The sequence below is a fragment of the Zootoca vivipara genome, chromosome 2, assembly GCF_963506605.1.
Source record: "Zootoca vivipara chromosome 2, rZooViv1.1, whole genome shotgun sequence".
Lineage (NCBI taxonomy): Eukaryota > Metazoa > Chordata > Lepidosauria > Squamata > Lacertidae > Zootoca > Zootoca vivipara.
In genome coordinates this window covers 13,365,244-13,389,583 of record NC_083277.1, presented here as the reverse complement: position 1 = coordinate 13,389,583, position 24,340 = coordinate 13,365,244, and the positions used below count along the sequence as shown (strand labels likewise).

The following is a 24,340-nucleotide window of genomic DNA, read 5'->3' as shown; positions in this document are numbered from 1 at the left end:
TAAGGGAGGAGACAGGTTCTGAATGATAAGAAAGTTACCTCAGGAAGGAGGATAGCTTTACAGTGAGGGAGTTTCTAGTGAAGTGAAACCCTTATCTGAGTACACATAGGAACATTCCTACTTATAGCCCCAAGTCTATATAGGTACCTGGCCACGTTTAGGCTGGAAGAGGACTCCCTTTTATTTTTGAAAACCCACGAGTGCTAGAGGGTTTAAAGAAAGGCTAGAGGGATAAGTGGGAGGTTTGATTTACCTCAGAAATCCCTGTCAGTGCTTTTAATAATTGAGAGGTCAAAGTTATAAGACGGAAAGTAAAGGACTTTCGTCCCACACCGCCTCTCAATTTCAGATGTCAAAGAGAGAAAGAATTACATAACTTTTGGAAGGCAGCCTTGTTCAGGAGTAGGGCGGGGATCTCTCAGACGTGGAGGCCTGGCTGCCTTCAAGTGGTGCAGGGGCTCTCAGATGCAGCTTCTGGGCTGCCTCCACCTTCCCCAACCCCAGCAACTATTCAGCCTGGCTGCCTTCATGGGGTTGCAGGGGATCTGATGTGGAGGTGGGGGCTCCTTTAAACTTCTCCCTTGAGGGGAGTGGAGCCGCGAGCCCCTCAATGGAAAGTGTGACGGAGCCTGCACCACCCCAGTTGAGCAGCCCCAATCCAGCTCCTGTTCCCATGCAAGCGGCAACGCTGCCTAGATGAGCAGCCCGATCCCACTCCTACTTGCCACCCAGCCCAGCCTTCCCTCACAAGGAAAGCTGAAGTATGGCACCCAAAACGGAAGTTAAACTCAGAACAGAGCACGTTTAACTTTCAAAAAAAGTTCCAAAACTGGAACACTCATTTCTGAGTTTGACGTATTCAGGATCCAAGTACTAGCTACAGGTATGTAGCCGTGTTGGTCTGAGGTAATCGAAACAAAATAAAATCTTTCCAGTAGCACCTTAGATAAAGGGACCCCTGACCGTTAGGTCCAGTTGCGGACGACTCATCTCACATTACTGGCCAAGGGAGCTGGCGTACGGCTTCCGGGTCATCTGGCCAGCATGACTAATCTGCTTCTGGCAAACCAGAGCAGCACACAGAAATGGCGTTTACCTTCCTGCCGGAGCGGTACCTATTCATCTGCTTGCACTTTGATGTGGTTTCGAACTGCTAGGCTGGCAGGAGCTGGGACCGAGCAACGGGAGATCACCCCGTCAAGGGGATTCGAACTGCCGACCTTCTGATCAGCATGCCCTAGGCTCTGTGGTTTAACCCACCCACAGTGCCACCCGCATCCCCTACAAACTTAGGGAGACCAACTAAGTTTGTGTCAGAGACCAACTAAGTTTGTCATTGGCATGAGCTTTCGTGTGCATGCACTTCAGATACACTGAACATCCTGACATCAGGAATCACAAGACAGAGAAACCAGTAGGAGAACACTTCAATATCCCAGGACATTCTATACAAGATCTCAAAGTAGCTGTCTTATTACAGAAGAATTTCAGAAATAGACTGGAAAGAGAAGTTGCCGAATTGCAACTTATTACCAAACGTAAAACCATGGAGAGACCTGGTCTGAATAGAAACATTGGATTCTTATCTCATTCTACACGATAAAGCTATTTTTTGCCATCTCACCCTTGCTTTTTCCTGTAAGACCAATTGCAGTCGTTACAGTCATCAACACGTTTACCACACCTATCGGCCAATCTACCATTCCCACCACCCTTCTGAGTAATACCCCAGCTCCACCCTATCACTATATACAAGGGTCTGGTGACTTCTTAGATAAAGGGACCCCTGACCGTTAGGTCCAGTTGCGGACGACTCATCTCACATTACTGGCCAAGGGAGCTGGCGTACGGCTTCCGGGTCATCTGGCCAGCATGACTAATCTGCTTCTGGCAAACCAGAGCAGCACACAGAAATGGCGTTTACCTTCCCGCCGGAGCGGTACCTATTTATCTACTTGCACTTTGATGTGGTTTCGAACTGCTAGGCTGGCAGGAGCTGGGACCGAGCAATGGGAGATCACCCCGTTGCGGAGATTCAAACTGCCGACCTTCTGATCGGCATGCCCTAGGCTCTGTGGATTAACCCACAGTGCCCCCCCATCCCCTACAAACTTAGGGAGACCAACTAAGTTTGTGTTAGAGACCAACTAAGTTTGTCATTGGTATGAGCTTTCGTGTGCATGCACATGTCTTCAGATACACTGAACATCCTGACATCAGGAATCACAAGACAGAGAAACCAGTAGGAGAACACTTCAATATCCCAGGACATTCTATACAAGATCTCAAAGTAGCCGTCTTATTACAGAAGAATTTCAGAAATAGACTGGAAAGAGAAGTTGCCGCATTGCAACTTATTACCAAACGTAAAACCATGGAGAGTCCATGGTCGAGCTGAGTCCATAAAAGATGAGACCCTCCCCCCCGTCCCCTCTCTGTTCCCCCCCCCCATCCACAGTTTGGGGAGGCTGTGTGTGAGTTCCCCGGTGGATCCCAATGGGTGAGGGGGTTGGTGGGCTACCTGTAGCTCATGTTGGGGTGGGTCCCCTGTGTCAGTCAGAGCAGGTGTGGGTGGGGCCCTCTGAGGATGTGGGTGAGCGTTGGAGTCTCCCTCTTTCCTGCCATCTGCTCAGGAGGGGGCGCAGCGGCGGCGGAGGTGGAGATGGTGGCGGTGGGTGGGGAGGGTAGGCGAGGCCTGGCCTGCTTCTTGTGCCATTGGCGTGTGAGTACAGGAGCGGCGAGGCCCAGCCTGCCTGCCGGCCTCCCTTTCCGTCCAGCAGTGGGGGTGAGGAGAGGCGATGGCGTGGTGTGGCGGTTGCTGCTGCAAAGCCCGTCATGTCCCCTGCAGTGGTGGCGGCAGCTGCGGGTGCTGCGAGGTGAGAAGCGGTGAGGCTGCCGGGCTACCTCTGCCCCTCCCCTCTATGGATCTGGCAAGGCCTCGATGGAGAGGTAGGAGGAGGAGGAGGGGGCGGGAATGTGGAAACGTTTTATATTCTTATTTCCTCCCCCTCCCCCGTTCTGTGAGGCGCCCCTGGGGTTCTACAGGATGTTTTCCTTTGACGTCCAACAGATGGCGCTACTGCTACACCAAAGGATAGCAATATCTGTTCATTAGACGTCCACTGGAGGGTGCTATGTTGTTGTTTTTACACAAAATCATGTTTTTACCTGTGACGGGTGTGACATCTATATAATCTAAGTTTATGCAAACACTCGCTTATTGGTATGGAACGTTGTCTACAAATTTCAACGCAGTCGGTCAAGCGGTTTCAGAGAAAAGTGGATGCACGCAAACATTGACATTTTACATTTTTATTTACTGGTATATAGATTATTTATTACAACAGTACATAAAGAAGAAATGTGAAACAAACAGGGGGAAAATAGATATACAGGTAGAATTGCTGCGTTGGCACTTTGTGATAAACAAGTGGGTTTTGCGTTGCAGTTTGGGTACTCAGTCTCTAAAAGTTTCACCATCACTGCCCTAGGAGCATGTCCAGTTTCAAAGGTGGAGGGAGGCTTCCCACCCTAAGTGCCCAGAGGTGGCTCCTGCCTTGGGGCAGCTGGTGGATATGGAGGAAATTGACCCTTAGCACTCTCGGTTTGGGACCTGCCTGAACCTCCTTCCACATCCATATTGTTTCTCCCCTGTGTCATTTTGGGGATACCATTCTACATACACTTGTGTCACTGTGCCCCCCTCTCCCCACACATTGCTTTAAGATGCTGTGGTACGGTCCCTTATTCCCTGTGCCCCCTTCCCTCCTCATGCAAGACGTGCAGCTAGGAACAGAGCCTTTTCCTCGTTATGCCACTAAACACCCCTTTTATTTCTCCTGCCACCAAATATATATATACAAAATTTATCTATAAATCAAAAGAATAGATGAGGCTTTCAAGGTTACCTTGGGCATATAAGAATGTGCTTACCATCTTTCTGTGTCTTCATGGTTCCATTATTGCAATTATAACAGTGGGAGTTATGTTGCTGTTCCTATAATATTAATCTAACTCTGCTTCCAGAGCAACACCACCAATCTCACCTCCACTTTGTGCAACTCTACATTCCCAGATACAAACATTTGCAACTCCCTCCACCAAACACCAAAACCAGCTCACTCTCAGTCCATCCTCATTCAGAAACAACACTCCAGACTCACACACTCCCCCTCCCTACCTAACAGTACATTAAATATTTTATTATGCTGACTATTGTGAAATGTTACCGTCATTACTTTAAAAATATGTCTAGACAATGTTACATACAAAGAACAAATACGCTGCATGTATTGAAGAGTGATTTCCTGTTATTGATGTGAAATAAAGTGTCAACTCGACTCGGAGAGAAAGAGGTTCTACACTTTAAAAAGTGTTCCATAATAACCAAAGCAGAATCCACACTCCTTCTATTTAAACCATTTCTCATCTTTGAGTTAATTAATGGCTTGTAGAGTTTCCACTATTACAGCTCTTACCCCTCAGAGTCTTTTGATGGTGTGTAAGACTTCCACCTCAACTGAACCTCTGTCCACTTCCCTGGCACTTATATGGTTTCTCCCCCGTGTGAATCTGTTGATGTTTTCTAAGTGGTCCACTCTCACTGAAGCTCGTTCCACACTCCACGCATTTATAAATGGTCTCTCTCCTGTGTGAGTCCGTTGATGTTTTCTAAGGTCTCCACTGAGACTGAAGCTCTTTCCACACTCCATGCATTGAAATGGTTCCCCCCCCCCCGTGTGACTACGTTGATGTATTCTAAGGTGTCCACTCTCATTGAAGCTCTTTCCACACTCCATACATTTAAATGGTTTCTCCCCCGTGTGAGTCCGTTGATGAATTCTAAGTGTTCCACTGTGAGTGAAGCACTTTCCACACTCCATGCACTGAAATGGTTTCTCCCCCGTGTGAGTCCGTTGATGATTTTTAAGGTGTCCACTCTCACTGAAGCTCTTTCCACACTCCATGCATTTAAATGGTTTCTCCCCCATGTGACTCCGTTGATGTATTCTAAGGTGTCCACTCTGACTGAAGCTCTTTCCACACTCCATGCATTTAAATGGTTTCTCCCCTGTGTGACTCCGTTGATGAATTCTAAGGTTTCCACTCTGACTGAATCTCTTTCCACACTCCATGCATTGAAAGGGTTTCTCCCCCGTGTGAGTCCGTTGATGTTTTCTAAGATTTCCACTCTCACTGAAACTTTTTCCACACTCCATGCATTGTAAGGGTTTCTCCCCCGTGTGAGTCTGTTGATGTTTTCTAAGATTTCCACTCTCACTGAAGCTCCTTCCACACTCCATGCATTGAAATGGTTTCTCCCCTGTGTGACTCCCTTGATGTTTTCTAAGTGTTCCACTCTGACTGAAGCTCTTTCCACACTCCATGCATTCAAATGGTTTCTCCCCCATGTGACTCCGTTGATGTATTCTAAGGTGTCCACTCTGACTGAAGCTCTTTCCACACTCCATACATTTAAATGGTTTCTCCCCCGTGTGAGTCCGTTGATGAATTCTAAGGTCTCCACTCTGACTGAAGCTCTTCCCACACTCCATACATTGAAATGGTTTCTCCCCAGTGTGAGTCCGTTGGTGAATTCTAAGTTTTCCACTCTCACTGAAGCTCTTTCCACACTCCATGCATTCAAATGGTTTCTCCCCCGTGTGACTCCGTTGATGAATTCTAAGTGTTCCACTGTCAGTGAAGCTCTTTCCGCACTCCATGCATTTAAATGGTTTCTCCCCTGTGTGACTCCGTTGATGAATTCTAAGTTTTCCACTCTCACTGAAGCTCTTTCCACATACCATACATGTAAATGGTTTCTCCCCCGTGTGAGTCCGTTGATGTATTCTAAGGTGTCCATTCTGACTGAAGCTCTTTCCACACTCCATACATTTAAATGGTTTCTCCCCCGTGTGAGTCCGTTGATGTATTCTAAGGTTTCCACTCTGATTGAAGCTCTTTCCACACTCCATGCATTTAAATTGTTTATCCCCCGTGTGAGTCCGTTGATGTTTTCTAAGGTGTCCACTGTCAGTGAAGCTCTTTCCACACTCCATGTTTTCAAATTGTTTCTCGCCGCTCTTTTCACACTCCATGTATTTAAATGGTTTCTTCGTTATTTCCATTGGACGTGGCCCACCAGAATTTTGACTGCCTTCTTCACTGTCTTTTTTCGACGGGGGTAGGGGGAGAGAAAATCCTATTTGTTTTCTAGGATGAGAACAAAAAAGGAATATTACACACATCAATCAGCACCTGCTCTTATTTTAACAACTTGTTCATTATCTCAAATCCTACATATGTTCCATCTTTTTAGGAAAGACAAATGAAAGGATGTTAAGTAATGGTCATGCATCACCAGCCTTAGTAAACGTTAATAAAGCAGCATTATCTTAGAATAAGGTTGAAATGTGGGGTTTACTTTTTCTAAAAAGTGGTTTCTCACAGAAGAAGAGTTTGGATTTGATATCCCGCTTCATCACTACCCAAAGGAGACTCAAAGCGGCTAACATTCTCCTTTCCCTTCCTCCCCCACAACAAACACTCTGTGAGGTGAGTGGGGCTGAGAGACTTCAAAGAAGTATGACTAGCCCAAGGTCACCTAGCAGCTGCATGTGGAGGAGCGGAGACACGAACCCAGTTCCCCAGATTATGAGTCTACCACTCTTAACCACTACACCACACAGGAAAGGGAGCTGCTCTATGTCTGTGAACCTGCCCACTATTCATCAGGGTCCTAAGTTCATCATGAAGTTCTTCATCCTGTGCACAATTATCTTCCACCCCTGCCAGTGTGGGCACATTGGATTTATAGTGTTAGGGTCGAGATAAAAATAAAATGGATTTATCGTGTTAGGGTCTAGATAAAAATAAAATAGAAAAATTCCTTCCAGTAGCTCCTTAAAAGGTAAGGGGGACCTCTGACCATTAGGTCCAGTCGTGCATGACTCTGGGGTTGCAGCGCTCATCTCTTAATAGAGACCAGTTAAGTTTGTAATTGGTATGAGCTTCTGTGTCCATGCACACTTCTTCAGATACACTGAAACAGATTTCACCAGACCCTTATATATAGTGGCAGGGTGGGGAGGGGTATTACTCAGAAGGGTGGTGGGAATAGGTGATTGGCTGATAGGTGTGTCAAACCTGTTGATGACCATAGGATTGGTCTAGATACCAATCATAATCCCTGGGAAATTTCTCAAGGACCCTTAAGATCCAGTTTCACCAACTCCCAAATAAGAGAGCCTAGAGCAGCCTTTCTCTACCTTGGGTCCCCAGATGTTGTGGGACTACAATTCCCATCATTCCTAGGCATCAGGACCAGTGGTCAGTGTTTATGGAAGTTGCAGTACAAGAATATCTGGGGATCCAAGGTTGAGAAATGCTGCCCTAGAGGCACCTTCTATGCTGAGGTGAGGCATCTCTGACCCTCCAGTTGTGGTTGGACACAAAGTAAAGGTAAAGGTATCCCTGACCATTAGGTGCAGTCGTGACCGACTCTGGGGTAGCGCCGCTCATCTTGCTTCAATGGCTAAGGGAGCCAGCGTATAGCTTCCAGGTCATGTGGCCAACATGACTAAGCCGCTTCTGGCGAACTAGAGCAGCGCACGTAAACACCATTTACCTTCCCGCCTATTTATCTACCGTGTTTCCCACATTTTAAGACACCGTCTTATTGCTTTTTTTTCTCAAAAAACCACGGGGTGGCTTATTTTTGGTGGCATGTCTTATTTTTTTACGGTATTACGGTTTTTACAGCACCTTCAGGTCTTCTTGGCCGGGCCAGGCTGCTGGCTCAGGGCACTGCGCGCCATGCTGCTGGGCTGTCTGAGCGCTGCTGGGCGCTTTGAGCAGCTGGGCGCTCCGCGCGCTCCAGCAGCCATTTCCGGGCGGCGGGACGGCAGCGGCCGGGTGGAGGCGAGGCCGCTGGCTCCGGCGCTGCTGGGCGCTCCGCGCGCTCCAGCAGCCGTTTCCGGGCGGCGGGGCGGCGGCGGCCGGGTGGAGGCGAGGCCGCTGGCTCTGGCGCTCAGCTCCGGGCTGCTGGGCGCTCCGCACGCTCCAGCAGCCGTTTCCGGGCGGCGGGGCGGCGGCGGCCGGGTGCAGGCGAGGCCGCTGGCTCCGGTGCTGCTGGGCGCTCTGTGCGCTCCAGCAGCCGTTTCCGGGAAGCGGGGCGGCGGCAGCCGGGTGCAGGCGAGGCCGCTGGCTCCGGCGCTGCTGGGCGCTCCGTGCGCTCCAGCAGCCGTTTCCGGGAAGCGGGGCGGCGGCAGCCGGGTGCAGGCGAGGCCGCTGGCTCCGGCGCTGCTGGGCGCTCCGTGCGCTCCAGCAGCCGGTTCCGGGCGGCGGAACAGCAGGTCTTCTCCGGGCGGCGGAACAGCAGGTGCGGGTGGAGGACGCTGAAGGCGACGCGGCTATTGGTGGCTCGTGCGCTCCGTGGGGGGAAGGGAGCGCACGCCGCCTGGCCAGCCGCGTCTTGTTACTGGCGATGCCGCGCACTCCGGGCTACGGGTTGGTAGGCCTCCTCGGCCGGTCCAAGCAGAGACCCGACTGCTGGCTCGGCGCTCTGCCTGGCGCTGCTGCAGGCATGGAGATACACTATGTCTTATTTTCGGGGTATGTCTTATCTTTCGCAAATGCTTAAAATTGCTGTCCTGGCTTACTTTATGACTACGTATTAAAAAGGGGGAAACACGGTACTTGCACTTTGATGTACTTTTGAACTGCTGGGTTGGCAGGAGCAGGGACTGTGCAATGGGATCTCGCCCCATCGCGGGGATTCGAACCACTGACCTTCTGATCGGCAGGCCATAGGCTCAGTGGTTTAACCCACAGCACCACCCGAGTCCCATTTTGGACACAAAGTACCATCTGCCAAAGCAAGGATGGCACATGGCCAGGGATGATGGGAGTCTTATCTAGTTGGACACACTTTCCCCTTCTTCCCCCTGTTCTGAAAATGCTGAATATCTGTATTTCATTTCCTCCTTCTTCCATGATCTCCAAGATCTTCCTGATACAGTCCAACTGACACATTCCCAAATCACCCAGCACCATTTACTTTCCGAGGCTGCTGCATTTTGTCTAGGACACTGGCAATGGGACAGCACCTTCCACTGGATGAGAAGATAGAGGGTTAAATAAGGGACTCAGCTCTGTCCCCTCCTTGCCCCTCTCTGCATCTGCTGCCTGAGGGGGCTGCCTCAGTTTCCCTCATGGTGGTGCAGGCCCTGAGAACAGCTTTCTCTCTGTCCCCCCAAAATACAGGAAACATGACAAAGAAGACCTTGGAGTGTAACCATGGAACACAACAGCAACAACAGCAGCAGCAGCAGCAGCAACAACAACAACAGGTTGTAACTCACTTTACAACAACAACAACAACAACAACAACAACTAAGGGTCCCCTTTGCCCAGAGGCCCCCCTGACAGGCTCACCCTTCTTGCCAAATTGCTCCCAAGCGCTCCCACCTCTCCATCCGAAGGGGCCTCGCCAGATGAGCAAGGAAGGGGGAGAGGAGGGAGAGGGGAGGTCTCTATCCAGACCTCTCTCGCCTCCTTTAACCCTTCCATGGACGTCCTCTCTCCGATTCTCCACACAAAGGGGACCCATCAAGACACCCCTCGGCACCAAGGGATTCCTGCCAGGGAGAACCCGGAACTCGCAGAGGCGCGTAATTGGAGCTTCGGTTCAAGTCTCAGCCCTCGGTGGGCCTCCCATTTCATTCCCACAGAAGCCCCCCCGGGGGGGGGGGTCAGGGCAGTATCTCTAGACTCTCAAGAGCATGGGGCGCTACAAAGTCCTTCCCCCCTCCATTGCTCGCTATTCTATTCCGATTTCCTTTCCTGTAATATAAAGGGCTGGGGGCTCTCCACTGACACGAGGAGCGATCCCCTACTTTCTTTTCATCCCCCCCCCACCTCGCCCCAAATCCTGCCCTCCCTTCCCAGCTGCCCTGTTTGCAAATTCAGGGGGAGAAAAAGCGCATCCTTCTCCCCCCCCAAAAAAAAACAATATATAGATATATTTTGCACCTCTTTTCCCTCCTCCTCTGCAGACCTACTCCTCTTCCGGGAATGTGAATGGCGGCCCCACACCCTCCAGCCTTGGTTCCCCCTCCCTCCTCCAAACCTCCCTGCCTCTCTAGGAAGCGGAGCTCACTGACCCATGGGGAGGAATGAGCGACGCCTCCCTCCCAGAACACACAAATTCTCCTCCTTCCAAACAAGGTCCGTTATCCTGTTTCTTTCCTGAGAAGATCCCAGGTTCGATCCCCGAAGACGGCAGGGAAAGAGACCGCCCCCCCAACCAGGGACGTCTTAGGAAAGGAAGCAGGAAAAGAGAGTGAAATAGGAGCTGTGCCCTTTCTTAAGGTAAAGGTAAAGGGACCCCTGACCATTAGGTCCAGTCGTGACCGACTCTGGGGGTTGCGCGCTCATCTCGCATTATTGCCCGAGGGAGCCAGCGTATAGCTTCCAGGTCATGTGGCCAGCATGACAAAGCCGCTTCTGGCGAACCAGAGCAGCACATGGAAACGCCGTTTACCTTCCCGCTGTTGCGGTTCCTATTTATCTACTTGCATTTTGACGTGCTTTCGAACTGCTAGGTTGGCAGTTCTTATATCTTACTAATAGTATATAAATCCCGCTCAAACGTCTCCAACAGAATACGTAACAGAGCACCTCTTTACAGAGCACTTAAATTTCGCAAGATATAATCTCACCTTTCATGTACCTCCACACTACAGAAACTTGCACCTAGACAACTAGTCCATCAATTGATTGACAGCTTCAGCAAATCAGTCCACACGGAGATGAACTCCTCTAACACTCTTCACATGTTCTCAACAGCCACTCACTCAGCCTGAGGGTGAGCGGGTGAGAAAATGAGGGATTGTTGGAGGAGGAGGAAGGCTTCCTAGAGAGGAAATAAGTTATGGTTTTTATTAAAGAAGAGGCAGGGTTAGTTGGGAAGGGTCTCCATCCTCATTTTCGGAAGAGAGAAGACCTGAAGAGGAGGAGGAAGAGGGGCCATTTAATTGGGAGGTTTGTGCAGGGAGAGAAGTGTGTGTTTCTCCTCCGTGGCATCTACAAACAGGGCAGTTGGGGAGTGAGAGGAAGGTAGAGAAGGGCTCCCCTCCCCGTTCGCTCTTCGGATCAGAAGAGTGGGAGAAGGGCTGATGGGGGGAACGACTCCTCCCAATGTTTGCATTGCAAGATCCTCTTTGAAGCCCAGAAATGGAGCCAGCCTTGAGGGAGGGGGAGCCGAAGACATTTGCTGCCTGAGAGGAACCAGAGAAGAGTGCTTCCCTCCTCCCAAAGCAAAGTTACTGGGACACTGAGCAGTCACCTGGGGACAACTATCTTCTCCTCACCAAAAAAGAAAAGTGTGGTCTAATAATAATAATAATAATAATAATTTATACCCCACCCATTGCCACTCTGCGCGGTTTCCAACAGAAAAATAAAATTCAGCAATCTATTAAACATTAAAATCCTCCCTAAACAGGGTTGCCTTCAAATGTTTACTCAAAGTCTGGTAGTTGTTTTTCTCTTTGACATCAGATGGGAGGGCATTCCACAGGGCGGGCACCACTACCGAGAAGGCCCTCTGCCTGGTTCCCTGCAACTTGGCTTCTCGCAAGGAGGGTGTTGTGTCATGGCTTAAGAAGTCCAGATACGCATCTTCAATAGAACAGTTCTTTATTCAGGGCAAAACAGGACTGACTCTGAGGGCAGGAAGGCTACATTTATAGGGACAGGGAACTAGCTAGAAAGGGATACATTTTGGAGGGAACAATATCAGGCAATCACAGTGCTGCCTTTTGGAGGGAACCAATAAAACAGAGGATCCAAATACAGCAGCTTAAATGAACCAATAGTAGCTGTACCTTCTGGAACCAAAAGGCAGTTACTTTACCCTAAAGCACATACAGACAATAGTAAGGCAGATATAAAATCCTTTGACTCAATACACAACAGAGGGAACCGCCAGAAGGCCCTCGGTGCTGGACATCAGTGTCCGGGCAGAACGATGGGGGTGGAGACGCTCCTTCAGGTATACTGGGCCGAGGCCATTTAGGGCTTTAAAGATCAGCAGCAACACTTTGAATTGTGCTCGGAAACGAACTTGGAGCCAATGGAGATCTTTCAAGACCGGTGTTATGTGGTCTTGGCAGCTGCTCCCAGTCTAGCTGCCGCATTCTGGATTAGTTGTAGTTTCTGGGTCACCTTCAAAGGTAGCCCCACATAGAGCGCATTGCAGTAGTCCAAGCGAGAGATAACTAGAGCATGCACCACTCTGGTGAGACACTCTACAGGTAGGTAGGGTCTCAGCCTGCGTACCAGATGGGACTGGTAGACAGCTGCCCTGGACACATTTTGACCTGCGTCTCCATAGAATCCAAAATGACTCCCAGGCTGCGCACCTGATCCTTCAGGGACACAGTTACCCCATTCAGGACCAGGGAGTCCTCCACAACACCTGCCCGCCTCCTATCCCCCACAAACAGTACTTCTGTCTTGTGAGGATTCACCTCAATCTGGTAGCCGCCATCCATATTCCAACTGCCTCCAGGCACGCACACAGGACCTTCACTGCCTTCACTGGTTCTGATTAGACGCAGCCTCCCCAACAATGTTTTATGGATTGGGGCACATCCTGCAGCTGGTTGGACTCTGTGACTTCTGTGTTATGGGGAGAAAATGGGTTTTGGTATTGACAGCTCCCCAACTCCATCCAGGTGGAGTCTAGCCCTGCAGATGCTGGATTGATCATAAAATGCGAGACTGCAGCCAATAAATGAGGAAGCAAATGTGTACCAGAAGGCCTGATCATTTAGTTGTTGCAACAAAGGTCTCAATCTCTAAGGAGAGCAAAAATGAAAATGTCCAGAACAAAGATTACATGAGATTTTAAAAGTTCCCACAACACATTTCTCAGAGTGCCACCAAAACATCATAGGTACAGTGGCACCTTGACATACGAATGACTCGACATACAAATTGTTCGAGTTACGAAGGGAAAAAATGGGGGCGGGCTTACGAATTTATTCGACTTACGATCGAATGTGTGCCAGCCTCGCTTGGGATCGGGCTCTCGCCGGTTCCCCTGTCACCGACGCTGCATAGCTGGCCTCCTGCCGGCCTCACGCGGGATCGGGCCCTCGCCGGCTCCGCTACCGATCTTCGTGTGACAGGCGGGGGTGGGGGGAAAGCGGAGAACGATCCTCCGCTCCCCCCCCCTGCCTGTCACACAGCACACAGCCGAAGATCGGCAGGCGCTGCTTGCCGGGCTTGTCAAGCCCGGCAAGCAGTGCCCGCTGATCTTCGGCTCTGTCCCCTGACGCGCTACGGCTCGGGGAAGCAGGCAGGGAGACGGAACAGCCCGCAGCTTCTCCGGCTGTTGCCGTCTCCCTGCCTGCTTCCCCGAGACGAAGCGCCTGGGGGACGGAGCCGAATTGCAGCGCGGCAGGGCTTTTTGCCGTTTGCCTTCCCCGAACCAAGGGGAAGGCAAACGGCGAAAAGTCCCCGCTGCACCGCAATTCAGGGCTCGCAGCGGTGGTGGTAGCGGAGCCGGCGAAGGCCCAATCCTGCGCTACCTCGCCGGCCTCCCGCTGGCCTCCCGCCACTCACGCTACCTCCCGCGGCCCCTCCAGCTGCTGATCTGGCCATAGGGCCGGATCGGGCCCGTCGCCGCCGCAGCCACCGGCCTCCCCACCTGCCAATCCGGCCATAGGGCCGGATCAGGCCCATCGCTGCCTCCCGCTGGCCTTTAACGTGCCTTTTTTTAAAGGCCCCGGAACGAATTAATCCATTCCCAATGCATTCCTATGGGAAACATCATTTTGACTTACGAATGTTTCTACTTACGAATGTGCATTCGGAACGGATTAAATTCGTAAGTAGAGGTCCCACTGTATGTCAAAGAAGAGGAGTGGTGTTGGGCAGAAATCTGTGATCCAGACATGGCCTTGTCAATCACACCTTGTTTCAACATCCATCTAACACAAGGAAAAGAACATATCCCATCATCACTGAGGTCCACTTCTGAGGGTCTTCTGGCAGTTCCCTCACATTTACAGGGTACCAGGCAGAGGGCCTTCTTGGTAGTGGCACCCTCCTTGTGGAAAACCCCCCCCCTCAATATCAGATGTCAAGGAGAGAAAGAATTACATAACTTTTGGAAGACCTCTGAAGGCAGCCCTGTTCATGAGCAGGGCGGGGATCTCTCAGACGTGGAGGCTTCACGCTGAGAGATCCCTGCCTCCACTCCTGCTGGCACGCAAGGAGCAGGAGGAGGCAGCTCCACTGAGGAGGGCCTGGGTGCCTTCAAGTGGTGCAGGGGCTCTCAGATGCAGCTTCTGGGCTGCCTCCACCTTCCCCAACCCCAGCAACTATTCAGCCTGGCTGCCTTCATGGGGTTGCAGGGGATCTGATGCAGAGGTGGGGGGCTCCTTTAAACTTCTCCCTTGAGGGGACTACAGCCGCGAACCCCTCAATGGAAAGTGTGACAGAGCCTGCACCTCCCCAGCTGAGCAGGCCTGATCCAGCTCCTGTTCCCATGCAAGCAGCAACGCTGCCAAGAGGAGCAGCCCAATCCCACTCCTACTTGCCTGAAAGCAGGGGTAGGTTGGTGGTTGGACACAAAGGTAAAGGTAAAGGGACCCCTAACCATTAGGTCCAGTCACAGACGACTCTGGGGTTGCAATGCTCATCTCGCTTTACTGGCCGAGGGAGCCTGTGTACAGCTTCCGGGTCATGTGGCCAGCATGACTAAGCCGCTTCTGGCGAACTAGAGCAGCGCACGGAAATGCCGTTTACCTTCCCACCGTTTACCTTCCCACCTATTTATCTACTTGCACTTTGATGTGCTTTCAAACTGCTAGGTTGGCAGGAGCAGGGACCGAGGAATGGGACCTCACCCCGTTGCGGGGATTCGAACAGCCAACCTTCTGATCGGCAAGCCCTAGGCTGCGTGGTTTCCCAGGTAGCATGGCCAATTGACAGGGTTTGTGGGAGTTGTACCTTGGTCCTCAATTCAGGGATAAAAGGTTGGGGGGGGGAAGCAGACAGAAGGTAAAAACAGAACACCAAATAAACCCACTGTAGCTCTGCAACTGAACTAAACGTAGCCTATTGACTGTTCAATTTTATTGACAAAGGCTCTGGAAAGCTGGGCAGCTTCTTAGAAGATTCAGAATTCCAGTAATAGACAGGAAACTGGATGCTCTGACGTTGAGGGAGGGGGCAACGAGGCTGCAAAGGCAGCTCCGCTTTTCTAAAAAGGCTCTTTGGCCCTTTCCTCGCAAGCTTCTCGTGCTCCCCTAATCCAGTTAGGAGGAAGGAAGACTAGGTTGTGCAAGCATCATGATGATAATAATAATAATAATTTTAAAAAGTGGAGCTAGTTTTAAAGCACAGCAATTTCCCCAAGATGCCAGCTCAAAACAGCCGCCAGCTTTTTACCCGGCAAGCTAGGAGTGGAGGAGTTACCTGCCCAAACGTTGCGTGCTGCCAATTCCGGTACTTATTTCGACACGGGATTGTGTGGTGGTGAAGAGAGAGCAGAGAATGGCCAGCGTCCAGGGATGCCGAAACTGTGGTTGCGGAGGAAGCAGCCGCACGACCCACTCGTGCGAAAGAAAAAGCAGGATAATTCTAATGTTGCTCCAGGCGCCAATAAATAGTGGCGGGGGCCTGAAGCCACGCCTTTCCCTGGGCCCTCGCGGGGTGGTTTTTTTTTTTTGGCGGCAATCAATGAATGAGCCGAGCGTATATGAATGAGAAGGCGCGCCAAGCGCCCACGAATCAACGCAAGTGGAGCGGCAAAAATTGTGGTGTGTGTGTGGAGCAAGTGAAAGGTGAAAAACCTGGCTTGGCATGCAAGTCCTGAGTCTGCTCTCGCCTGGAGAGGTCCACTTCCGAGGGTCTTCTGGCAGTTCCCTCACATTTACAGGGGACCAGGCAGAGGCCTTCTCAGTAGTGGCACGCTCCCCATGGAACACCCCCTCTCAATTTCACATGTCAAAGAGAGAAAGAATTACAGTACATAACTGTTGGAAGGCAGCCTTGTTCAGGAGTAGGGCGGGGATTTCTCAGACATGGAGGCCTGGCTGCCTTCAAGTGGTGCAGGGGCTCTCAGATGCAGCTTCTGGGCTGCCTCCACCTTCCCCAACCCCAGCAACTATTCAGCCTGGCTGCCTTCATGGGGTTGCAGGGGATCTGATGCAGAGGTGGGGGCTCCTTTAAACTTCTCCCTTGAGGGGAGTGCAGCCGCGAGCCCCTCAATGGAAAGTGTGATGGAGCCTGCACCTCCCAAGTTGAGCAGCCCCGATCCAGCTCCTGTTCCCATGCAAGGAGCAACGCTGCCTGGAGTAGCCTGATCCCACTCCTACTTGCTGCCCGGCCTGCCTTCCCTCGCAAGGAAAACGGAAGTATGGCACCCAAAACGGAAGTTATACTCAGAACAGAGCACGTTTGGCTTCTAAAAAAAGTTCCAAAACTCATTTCTGAGTTTGAAGTATTCAGGATCCAAGTATGTAGCCGTGTTGGTCTGAGGTAACTGAAACAAAATAAAATCTTTCCAGTAGCACCTTAGATAAAGGGACCCCTGACCGTTAGGTCCAGTTGCGGACGACTCTGCGGTTGCGGAGCTCATCTCACTTTACTGGCCAAGGGAGCTGGCGTATGGCTTCCGGGTCATCTGGCCAGCATGACTAATCTGCTTCTGGCAAACCAGAGCAGCACACAGAAATGGCGTTTACCTTCCCGCCGGAGCGGTACCTATTCATCTACTTGCACTTCGATGTGGTTTCGAACTGCTAGGCTGGCAGGAGCTGGGACCGAGCAATGGGAGATCACCCCGTTGCGGGGATTCGAACTGCAGACCTTCTGATTGGCGTGCCCTAGGCTCTGTGGTTTAACCCACAGTGCCACCTGCGTCCCCTACAAACTTAGGGAGAACAACTAAGTTTGAGTTAGAGACCAACTAAGTTTGTCATTGGTATGAGCTTTCTTGTGCATGCACAATTCTTCAGATACACTGAACATCCTGACATCAGGAATCACAAGACAGAGAAACCAGTAGGAGAGCACTTCAATATCCCAGGACATTCTATACAAGATCTCAAAGTAGCTGTCTTATTACAGAAGAATTTCAGAAATAGACTGGAAAGAGAAGTTGCTGAATTGCAACTTGTTACCCAACTTAAAACCATGGAGAGACCTGGTCTGAATAGACACTGGATTCTTCATTATACACGATAAAGCTATTTTTAGCCATCTCACCCTTGCTTTTTCCTGTAAGACTAATTGCAGTTGTGAACAGTCATCAACAGGTTTACCACACCTATCAGCCAATCACCCATTCCCACCACGCTTCTGAGTAATACCCCTCCCCACCCTCTCACTATATATAAGGGTCTTGGGACTTCTGTTTCAGTGTATCTGAAGAAGTGTGCATGTACACGAAAGCTCATACCAATGACAAACTTACCGGTAGTTGGTCTCTAAAGTGCTACTGGAAGGAATTTTTTTATTTAGGTTCTTAGTAGTTAGAGAACTAAGCCTTTCGAAAACTGAGGTACTGCTGTATTTATTTCCCCCCAATTTGAACTGTATTCATCCTTTCCCCCAGTGGTGATTTTCTTGAGTCAAAATAAATATACCCCCTAAAAAAGTTTTTAAAGCAAAAAAGCATTGGGTTATACCATAATATTACATATCAATGGAAAGATAATTTAATGAAGAATGCAATGCAGTAACTTTTCATGAAGGATTATTTATTACAGCAGTAGTCCAAAGAAGAAATGTGAAACAAACAGGGGGGCTGAGAATATACAGGTAGAATTGTCGTGCTGGCACTTTGTGATAAACAAGTGGATTTTGCGTTGCAGGTTGGATACTCAGTCTCTAAAAGGTTTCCCACCACTGCCCTAGGAGCATGTCCAGTTTCAAAGGTGGGGGGACGCTTTCCACCCTAAGTGGCCAGAGGTGGCTCCTGCCTTGGGGCAGCTGGTGGATATGGAGGAAATTGACCCTTAGCACTCTTGGTTTGGGACTTGCCTGAACCTCCTTCCACATTATACTCATCCATATTGTTTCTCCACTGTGTCATTTTGGGGATAGCATTCTACACACAACTTGTGTCACCATGCCCCCACCAGCACATTTCTTTGAGATGCTCTGGTACGGCCCCTTCTTCCCTGTGCCCCCTTCCCTCCTTATGCAAGACGTGCAGCTAGGAACAGAGCTTTTCCTGGTTACACCACTAAATATCCCTTTAATTTCTCCTGCCACCAAATATATATACAGTGGTACCTTGACTTACGAATGACTCAACTTACGAAATTTTCGACATCCGAAGGAAAAAAATGGCTGCGCACTAACGAATTCATTGACATCCGAAGGGGAACTGCGGGCAGCTTTAGATGGGTTTTCCTCGACTTATGAATTTTTAGATGCAGTTTCTTCGACTTACGAATGTTCCCGTCTCTCCCCCCCCATGCATTCCTATGGGGGCTTCTACTTACAAATTTTCCGACTTACGAAGGTGCTGTCGGAACGGATTACCTTTGTAAGTCGAGGCACCACTGTATCTATAAAGACAATATATACGGTATATATATATATATAACACAATATCCCCTTCATGGATCAATGCCTTGTCGTGGTGAAGGGGCTTGAATAACTCAGAGAAGCTATGAGCTATGCCGTGCAGGGCCACCCAAGATGGGCAGGTCATAGTGGAGAGTTTTGACTAAATGTGATCCACCTGGAGAAGGAACTGGCAAGCCACTCCAGTATCCCTGCCAAGAAAACTCCATGGACAAAGACAACAGGCATATAAAAGTTATGACACTGGAAGATGAGCCCCTCAGGTCGGAAGGCGTCCAACATGCTACTGAGGAAGAGCGGAGGACAAGTACAAGTAGATTCAGAGCTAATGAAGCGGCTGGGCCAAAGCTGAAAGGTCGCTCAGTTGCGAATATGCCTGGAAGCGAAAGGAAAGTCCAATGCTGTAAAGAAAAATATTGTATAGGAACCTGGAATGTAAGAACCATGGATAAAGGTAAGCTGGATGTGGTCAAAAATGAGATGGCAAGAATAAATATTGACATCCTGGGCATCAGTGAACTAAAATGGAAGGGAATGGGCGAATTTAGTTCGGGTGACTATCATATCTACTACTGTAGGCAAGAATCCCGTAGAAGAAATGGAGTGGCCCTTATAGTCAACAAAAGAGTGGCAAAAGCTGTTCTGGGATGCAATCTCAAAAATGACAGAATGATCTCGATACGAATCCAAGGCAGACCTTTTAACATCACAGTAATCCAAGTTTATGCAAAACTACTGGTGCTTAAGAACCTGAAATTGACCAGTTCTATGAAGACTTACAACACCTTCTAGAAATGACACCAAAGAAGGATGTTCTTCTCATTACAGGGGATTGAAATGCTAAAGTAGGGAATCAAGAGATAAAAGGAACAACTGGCAAGTTTGGCCTTGGAGTTCAAAAGGAAGCAGGGCAAAGGCTAATAGAGGTCTGTCAAGAGAACAAGCTGGTCATCACAAACACTCTTTTCCAACAACACAAGAGACTACTCTACACATGGATATCACCAAATGGGCAGCATCAAAATCAGATTGATTATATCCTCTGCAGCCAAAGATGGAGAAGCTCTATACAGTCAGCAAAAACAAGACCTGGAGCTGACTGTGGCTCAGATCATCAGCTTCTTATAGCAAAATTCCAGGTTAAACTGAAGAAAGTAGGAAAAACCACTGGGCCAGTAAGATACAATCTAAATCAAATCCCTTATGAATACACAGTGGAAGTGAGGAAGAGGCTTAAGGATTTAGATTTGGTGGACAGAGTGCCTGAAGAACTATGGATGGAGGCTCGTAACATTATACAGGAGGCCAATGAAAACCATCCCAAGGAAAAGGAAATGCAAGAAAGCAAAATGGCTGTCCAATGAGGCCTTACAAATAGCGGGGGAGAGGAGGCAAGCAAAATGCGAGGGAGATAGTGAAAGATACAGGAAACTGAATGCAGATTTCCAAAAAATAGCAAGGAGAGACAAGAGGGCCTTCTTAAACGAGCAATACAAAGAAATAGAGGAAAACAATAGAATGGGGAAAACCAGAGATCTGTTCAAGAAAATTGGAGATATGAAAGGAACATTTCATACAAAGATTACCGTAATAAAGGACAAAAGTGGTAAGGACCTAACAGAAGCAGAAGACATCAAGAAGAGGTGGCAAGAATACACAGAGGAATTATACCAGAAAGACATGGAGGTCTTGTACACCCCAGGAAGTGTGGTTGCTGACCTTGAGCCAGACATCCTGGAGAGTGAAGTCAAATGGGCCTTAGAAAGCACTGCTAATAACAAGGCTAGTGGAAGTGATGATATCCCAGCTGAACTGTTTAAAATTTTAAAAGATGATGCTGTTAAGGTGCTACACCCAATATGCCAGCAAGTTTGGAAAACTCAGCAATGGCCAGAGGATTGGAGAAGATCAGTCTACATCCCAATCCCAAAGAAGGGCAGTGCCAAAGAATGCTCCAACTACTGCACAATTGCGCTCATTTCACACGCTAGCAAGGTTATGCTTAAAATTCTACAAGGCAGGCTTAGGCAGTATGTGGACCGAGAACTCCCAGAAGTGCAAGCTGGATTTCGAAGGGGCAGAGGAACCAGAGACCAAATAGCAAACATGCGCTGGATTATGGAGAAAGCTAGAGAGTTCCAGAAAAACGTCTACTACTACTTCATTGATTATGCAAAAGCCTTTGACTGTGTCGACCACAGCAAACTATGGCAAGTTCTTAAAGGAATGGGAGTGCCTGATCACCTCATCTGTCACCTGAGAAATCTCTATGTGGGACAAGAAGCTACAGTTAGAACTGGATATGGAACAACTGATTGGTTCAAAATTGGGAAAGCAGAAAGACAAGGTTGTATATTGTCTCCCTGCTTATTTAACTTATATGCAGAATTCATCATGCGAAAGGCTGGACTGAATGATTCCCAAGCCGGAATTAAGATTGCTGGAAGAAATATCAATAACCTCAGATATGCAGATGACACAACCTTGATGGCAGAAAGTGAGGAGGAATTAAAGAACCTTTTAATGAGGGTGAAAGAGGAGTGCGCAAAATATGGTCTGAAGCTCAACATCAAAAAAACCCAGATCATGGCCACTGGTCCCATCACCTCCTGGCAAATAGAAGGGGAAGAAATGGAGGCAGTGAGATTTTACTTTCTTGATCCCTGCAGATGGTGACAGCAGTCATGAAATTAAAAGACGCCTGCTTCTTGGGAGAAAAGCAATGACAAACCTAGACAGCATCTTAAAAAGCAGAGACATCACCTTGCCTACAAAGGTCCGTATAGTTAAAGCCATGGTTTTCCCAGTAGTGATGTATGGAAGTGAGAGCTGGAGCATAAAGAAGGCTGATTGCCGAATTATGGTGCTGGAGGAAACTCTTGAGAGTCCCATGGACTGCAAGAAGATCAAATCTATCCATTCTGAAGGAAATCAGCCCTGAGTGCTCACTGGAAGGACAGATCGTGAAGCTGAGGCTCCAATACTCTGGCCACCTCATGAGAAGAGAAGACTCCCTGGAAAAGACCCTGATGTTGGGAAAGATTGAGGACACAAGGAGAAGGGGACGACAGAGGATGAGATGGTTGGGCAGTGTTCTCGAAGCTACGAACATGAGTTTGACCAAACTGCGGGAGGCAGTGGAAGACAGGAGTGCCTGGCGTGCTATGGTCCATGGGGTCACGAAGAGTCGGACACGACTAGAATATATCTATAAATCAAAAGAATAGATGAGGGTTTCAGATTACCTTGGGTATATAAGAATGCGCTTACCGTCTTTCTGTGTCTTCATGGTTCCATTATTGCAATTATAACAGTGGGAGTTATATGTTATATGTTGCTGTTCCTATAATATTAATCTAACTCTGCTTCCAAAGCAACACCACCAATCTCAGCTCCACTTTGTGCAACTCTCCATTCCCAGATAAAACATTTCAGAAGCACTCCAGACTCACACACTCCCTTCCCTATCTAACAGTACATTAAATATTATATTATGCTTACTATTGTGAAATGTTACCGTCATTACTTTAAAAACATGTCTAGACAATGTTACATACAAACAACAGAAGCTCAAATATGCTGCATGCATTTAAGATTGATTTCCTGTTATTGAAGTGAAATAAAGTGTCAACTTGGAGAGAAAGAGGCTCTACACTTTAAAGTGTTCCATAATAACCAAAGCAGAATCAACACTCCTTCTATTTAAACCATTTCTCATTTTTTAGTTAATTCATGGCTTGTAGAGTTTCCACTCTTACAGCTCTTACCCCTCAGAGTCTTTTGATGGTTTGTAAGACGTCACCTTTAACTGAACCACAGTCCACTTCCCTGGCACTTATATAGTTTCTCCCCATGTGAGTCCGTTGATGTTTTCTAAGGTTTCCACTCTGACTGAAGCTCTTTCCACACTCCACACATTTAAATGGTTTCTCTCCTGTGTGAATCCGTTGATGTTTTCCAACGTCTCCACTCTGACTGAAGCTCTTTCCACACTCCATACATTTAAATGGCCTCTCTCCTGTGTGAGTCCGTTGATGGTTTCTAAGGTCTGAACTCTGAATGAAGCTCTTTCCACACTTCATGCATTCAAATGGTTTCTCCCCCGTGTGACTCCGTTGATGAATTCTAAGTGTTCCACTGTGAGTGAAGCTCTTTCCACACTCCATGCATTCAAATGGTTTCTCCCCCATGTGACTCCGTTGATGTATTCTAAGTTGTCCACTCTCACTGAAGCTCTTTCCACACTCCATACATTTAAATGGTTTCTCCCCCGTGTGAGACCGTTGATGTTTTCTAAGTGGTCCACTCTCACTGAAGCCCTTCCCACACTCCATACATTTAAATGGTTTCTCCTGTGTGTGAGACCATTGATGTTTTCTAAGGTCTCCACTCTTACTGAAGCTCTTTCCACACTCCATACATTTAAATGGTTTCTCCCCCGTGTGACTCCGTTGATGTATTCTAAGGTCTCCACTCTGACTGAAGCTCTTTCCGCACTCCATACATTTAAATGGTTTCTCCCCCGTGTGACTCCGTTGATGTATTGTAAGGCTTCCACTCTGACTGAAGCTCTTTCCACACTCCATACATTTATATGGTTTCTCCCCCGTGTGACTCCGTTGATGTATTCTAAGGCTTCCACTGTCAGTGAAGCTCTTTCCACACTCCATGCATTGAAAGGGTTTCTCCCCTGTGTGACTCCGTTGATGTTTTCTAAGTGTTCCACTCTCAGTGAAGCTCTTTCCACACTCCATGCATTTAAATGGTTTCTCCCCTGTGTGAATCCGTTGATGAGTTCTAAGCTCTCCACTCTGACTGAAGCTCTTTCCACACTCCATACATTTAAATGGTTTCTCCCCCGTGTGAATCCGTTGATGAATTCTAAGTGCTCCACTCCGACTGAAGCTCTTTCCACACTCCATACATTTAAATGGTTTCTCCCCCGTGTGGCTCCGTTGATGTATTCTAAGGTGTCCACTCTGATTGAAGCTCTTTCTACACTCCATACATTTAAATGGTTTCTCCCCCGTGTGACTCCGTCGATGTTTTCTAAGGCCTCCACTCTGACTGAAGCTCTGTCCACACTCCATACATTTAAATGGTTTCTCCCCCATGTTAGTCCGTTGATGAATTCTAAGTTTTCCACTGTCAGTGAAGCTCTTTCCACACTCCATGCTTTCAAATTGTTTATCCTCTCTCTTTTCACACTCCGTGTATTTAAATGGTTTCTTCGTTATTTCCATTGGACATGGCCCACCAGAATTTTGACCGCCTTCTCCACTGTGTTTTTTCGATGGGGGTGGGGGGGAGAGAAAATCCTATTTGTTTTCTAGGAAGAGAATAAAGGAATTTTACACACATCAATTAGCGCCTGCTCTTTTTAAACATCTTATACATTATCTCATATCCTCCATATGTTCCAACATTTTAGGAAAGGCAAATGAAATAATGTTCAATAATGGGATTACATCACCAGCCTTTCCAAACCCTTAGGAAACGTTAATGAAGCAGCATTATCTTAGAATGCGGTTGAATTGTGGGGTTTACTTTTTATAAAAAGTGGTTTCTCACAGGAAAGGGAGCTGCTCTAAGTCCATGAACCTGCCCACTATTCATCAGGGTCCTAAGTTCATCATGAAGTTATTCATCCTCTGCACAATCATCTTCCACACCTGCCAGTGTGGGCACATTGGATTTATAGTGTTAGGGTCTAGATAAAAATAAA

General features: G+C 48.5%; 2 protein-coding genes across 3 annotated transcripts in view; both read right to left on the bottom strand.

Annotated features, from left to right (window-relative positions):
- Positions 1-2,850: 2,850 nt before the first annotated feature.
- Positions 2,851-24,340, bottom strand: part of LOC132591566 (oocyte zinc finger protein XlCOF6-like) — a 28,839-nt gene continuing 7,349 nt past the window's right edge. Inside the window, exons 1-2 of one of the 2 annotated variants that reach the window (XM_060270711.1) lie at positions 10,033-10,073; positions 2,852-6,213 (exon numbers count right to left, since the gene is read on the bottom strand). In XM_060270711.1, coding sequence (XP_060126694.1) covers positions 4,482-6,128 — 1,647 coding nt within the window. In that variant the 5' untranslated portion in view covers positions 6,129-6,213; positions 10,033-10,073 and the 3' untranslated portion in view covers positions 2,852-4,481. Of the gene's footprint in view, positions 6,214-10,032; positions 10,074-24,340 lie in introns of those variants that run through there. The other variant, XM_060270712.1, reaches the window with a different exon arrangement.
- The window catches only part of LOC118081055 (zinc finger protein 709-like), a 30,558-nt gene continuing 22,071 nt past the window's right edge, over positions 15,854-24,340 (bottom strand). Inside the window, exon 7 of the mRNA XM_060270829.1 lies at positions 15,854-23,790. Within this exon, the coding sequence (XP_060126812.1) occupies positions 22,386-23,790 (1,405 nt within the window). The 3' untranslated portion in view covers positions 15,854-22,385. The remainder of the gene's footprint in view (positions 23,791-24,340) is intronic.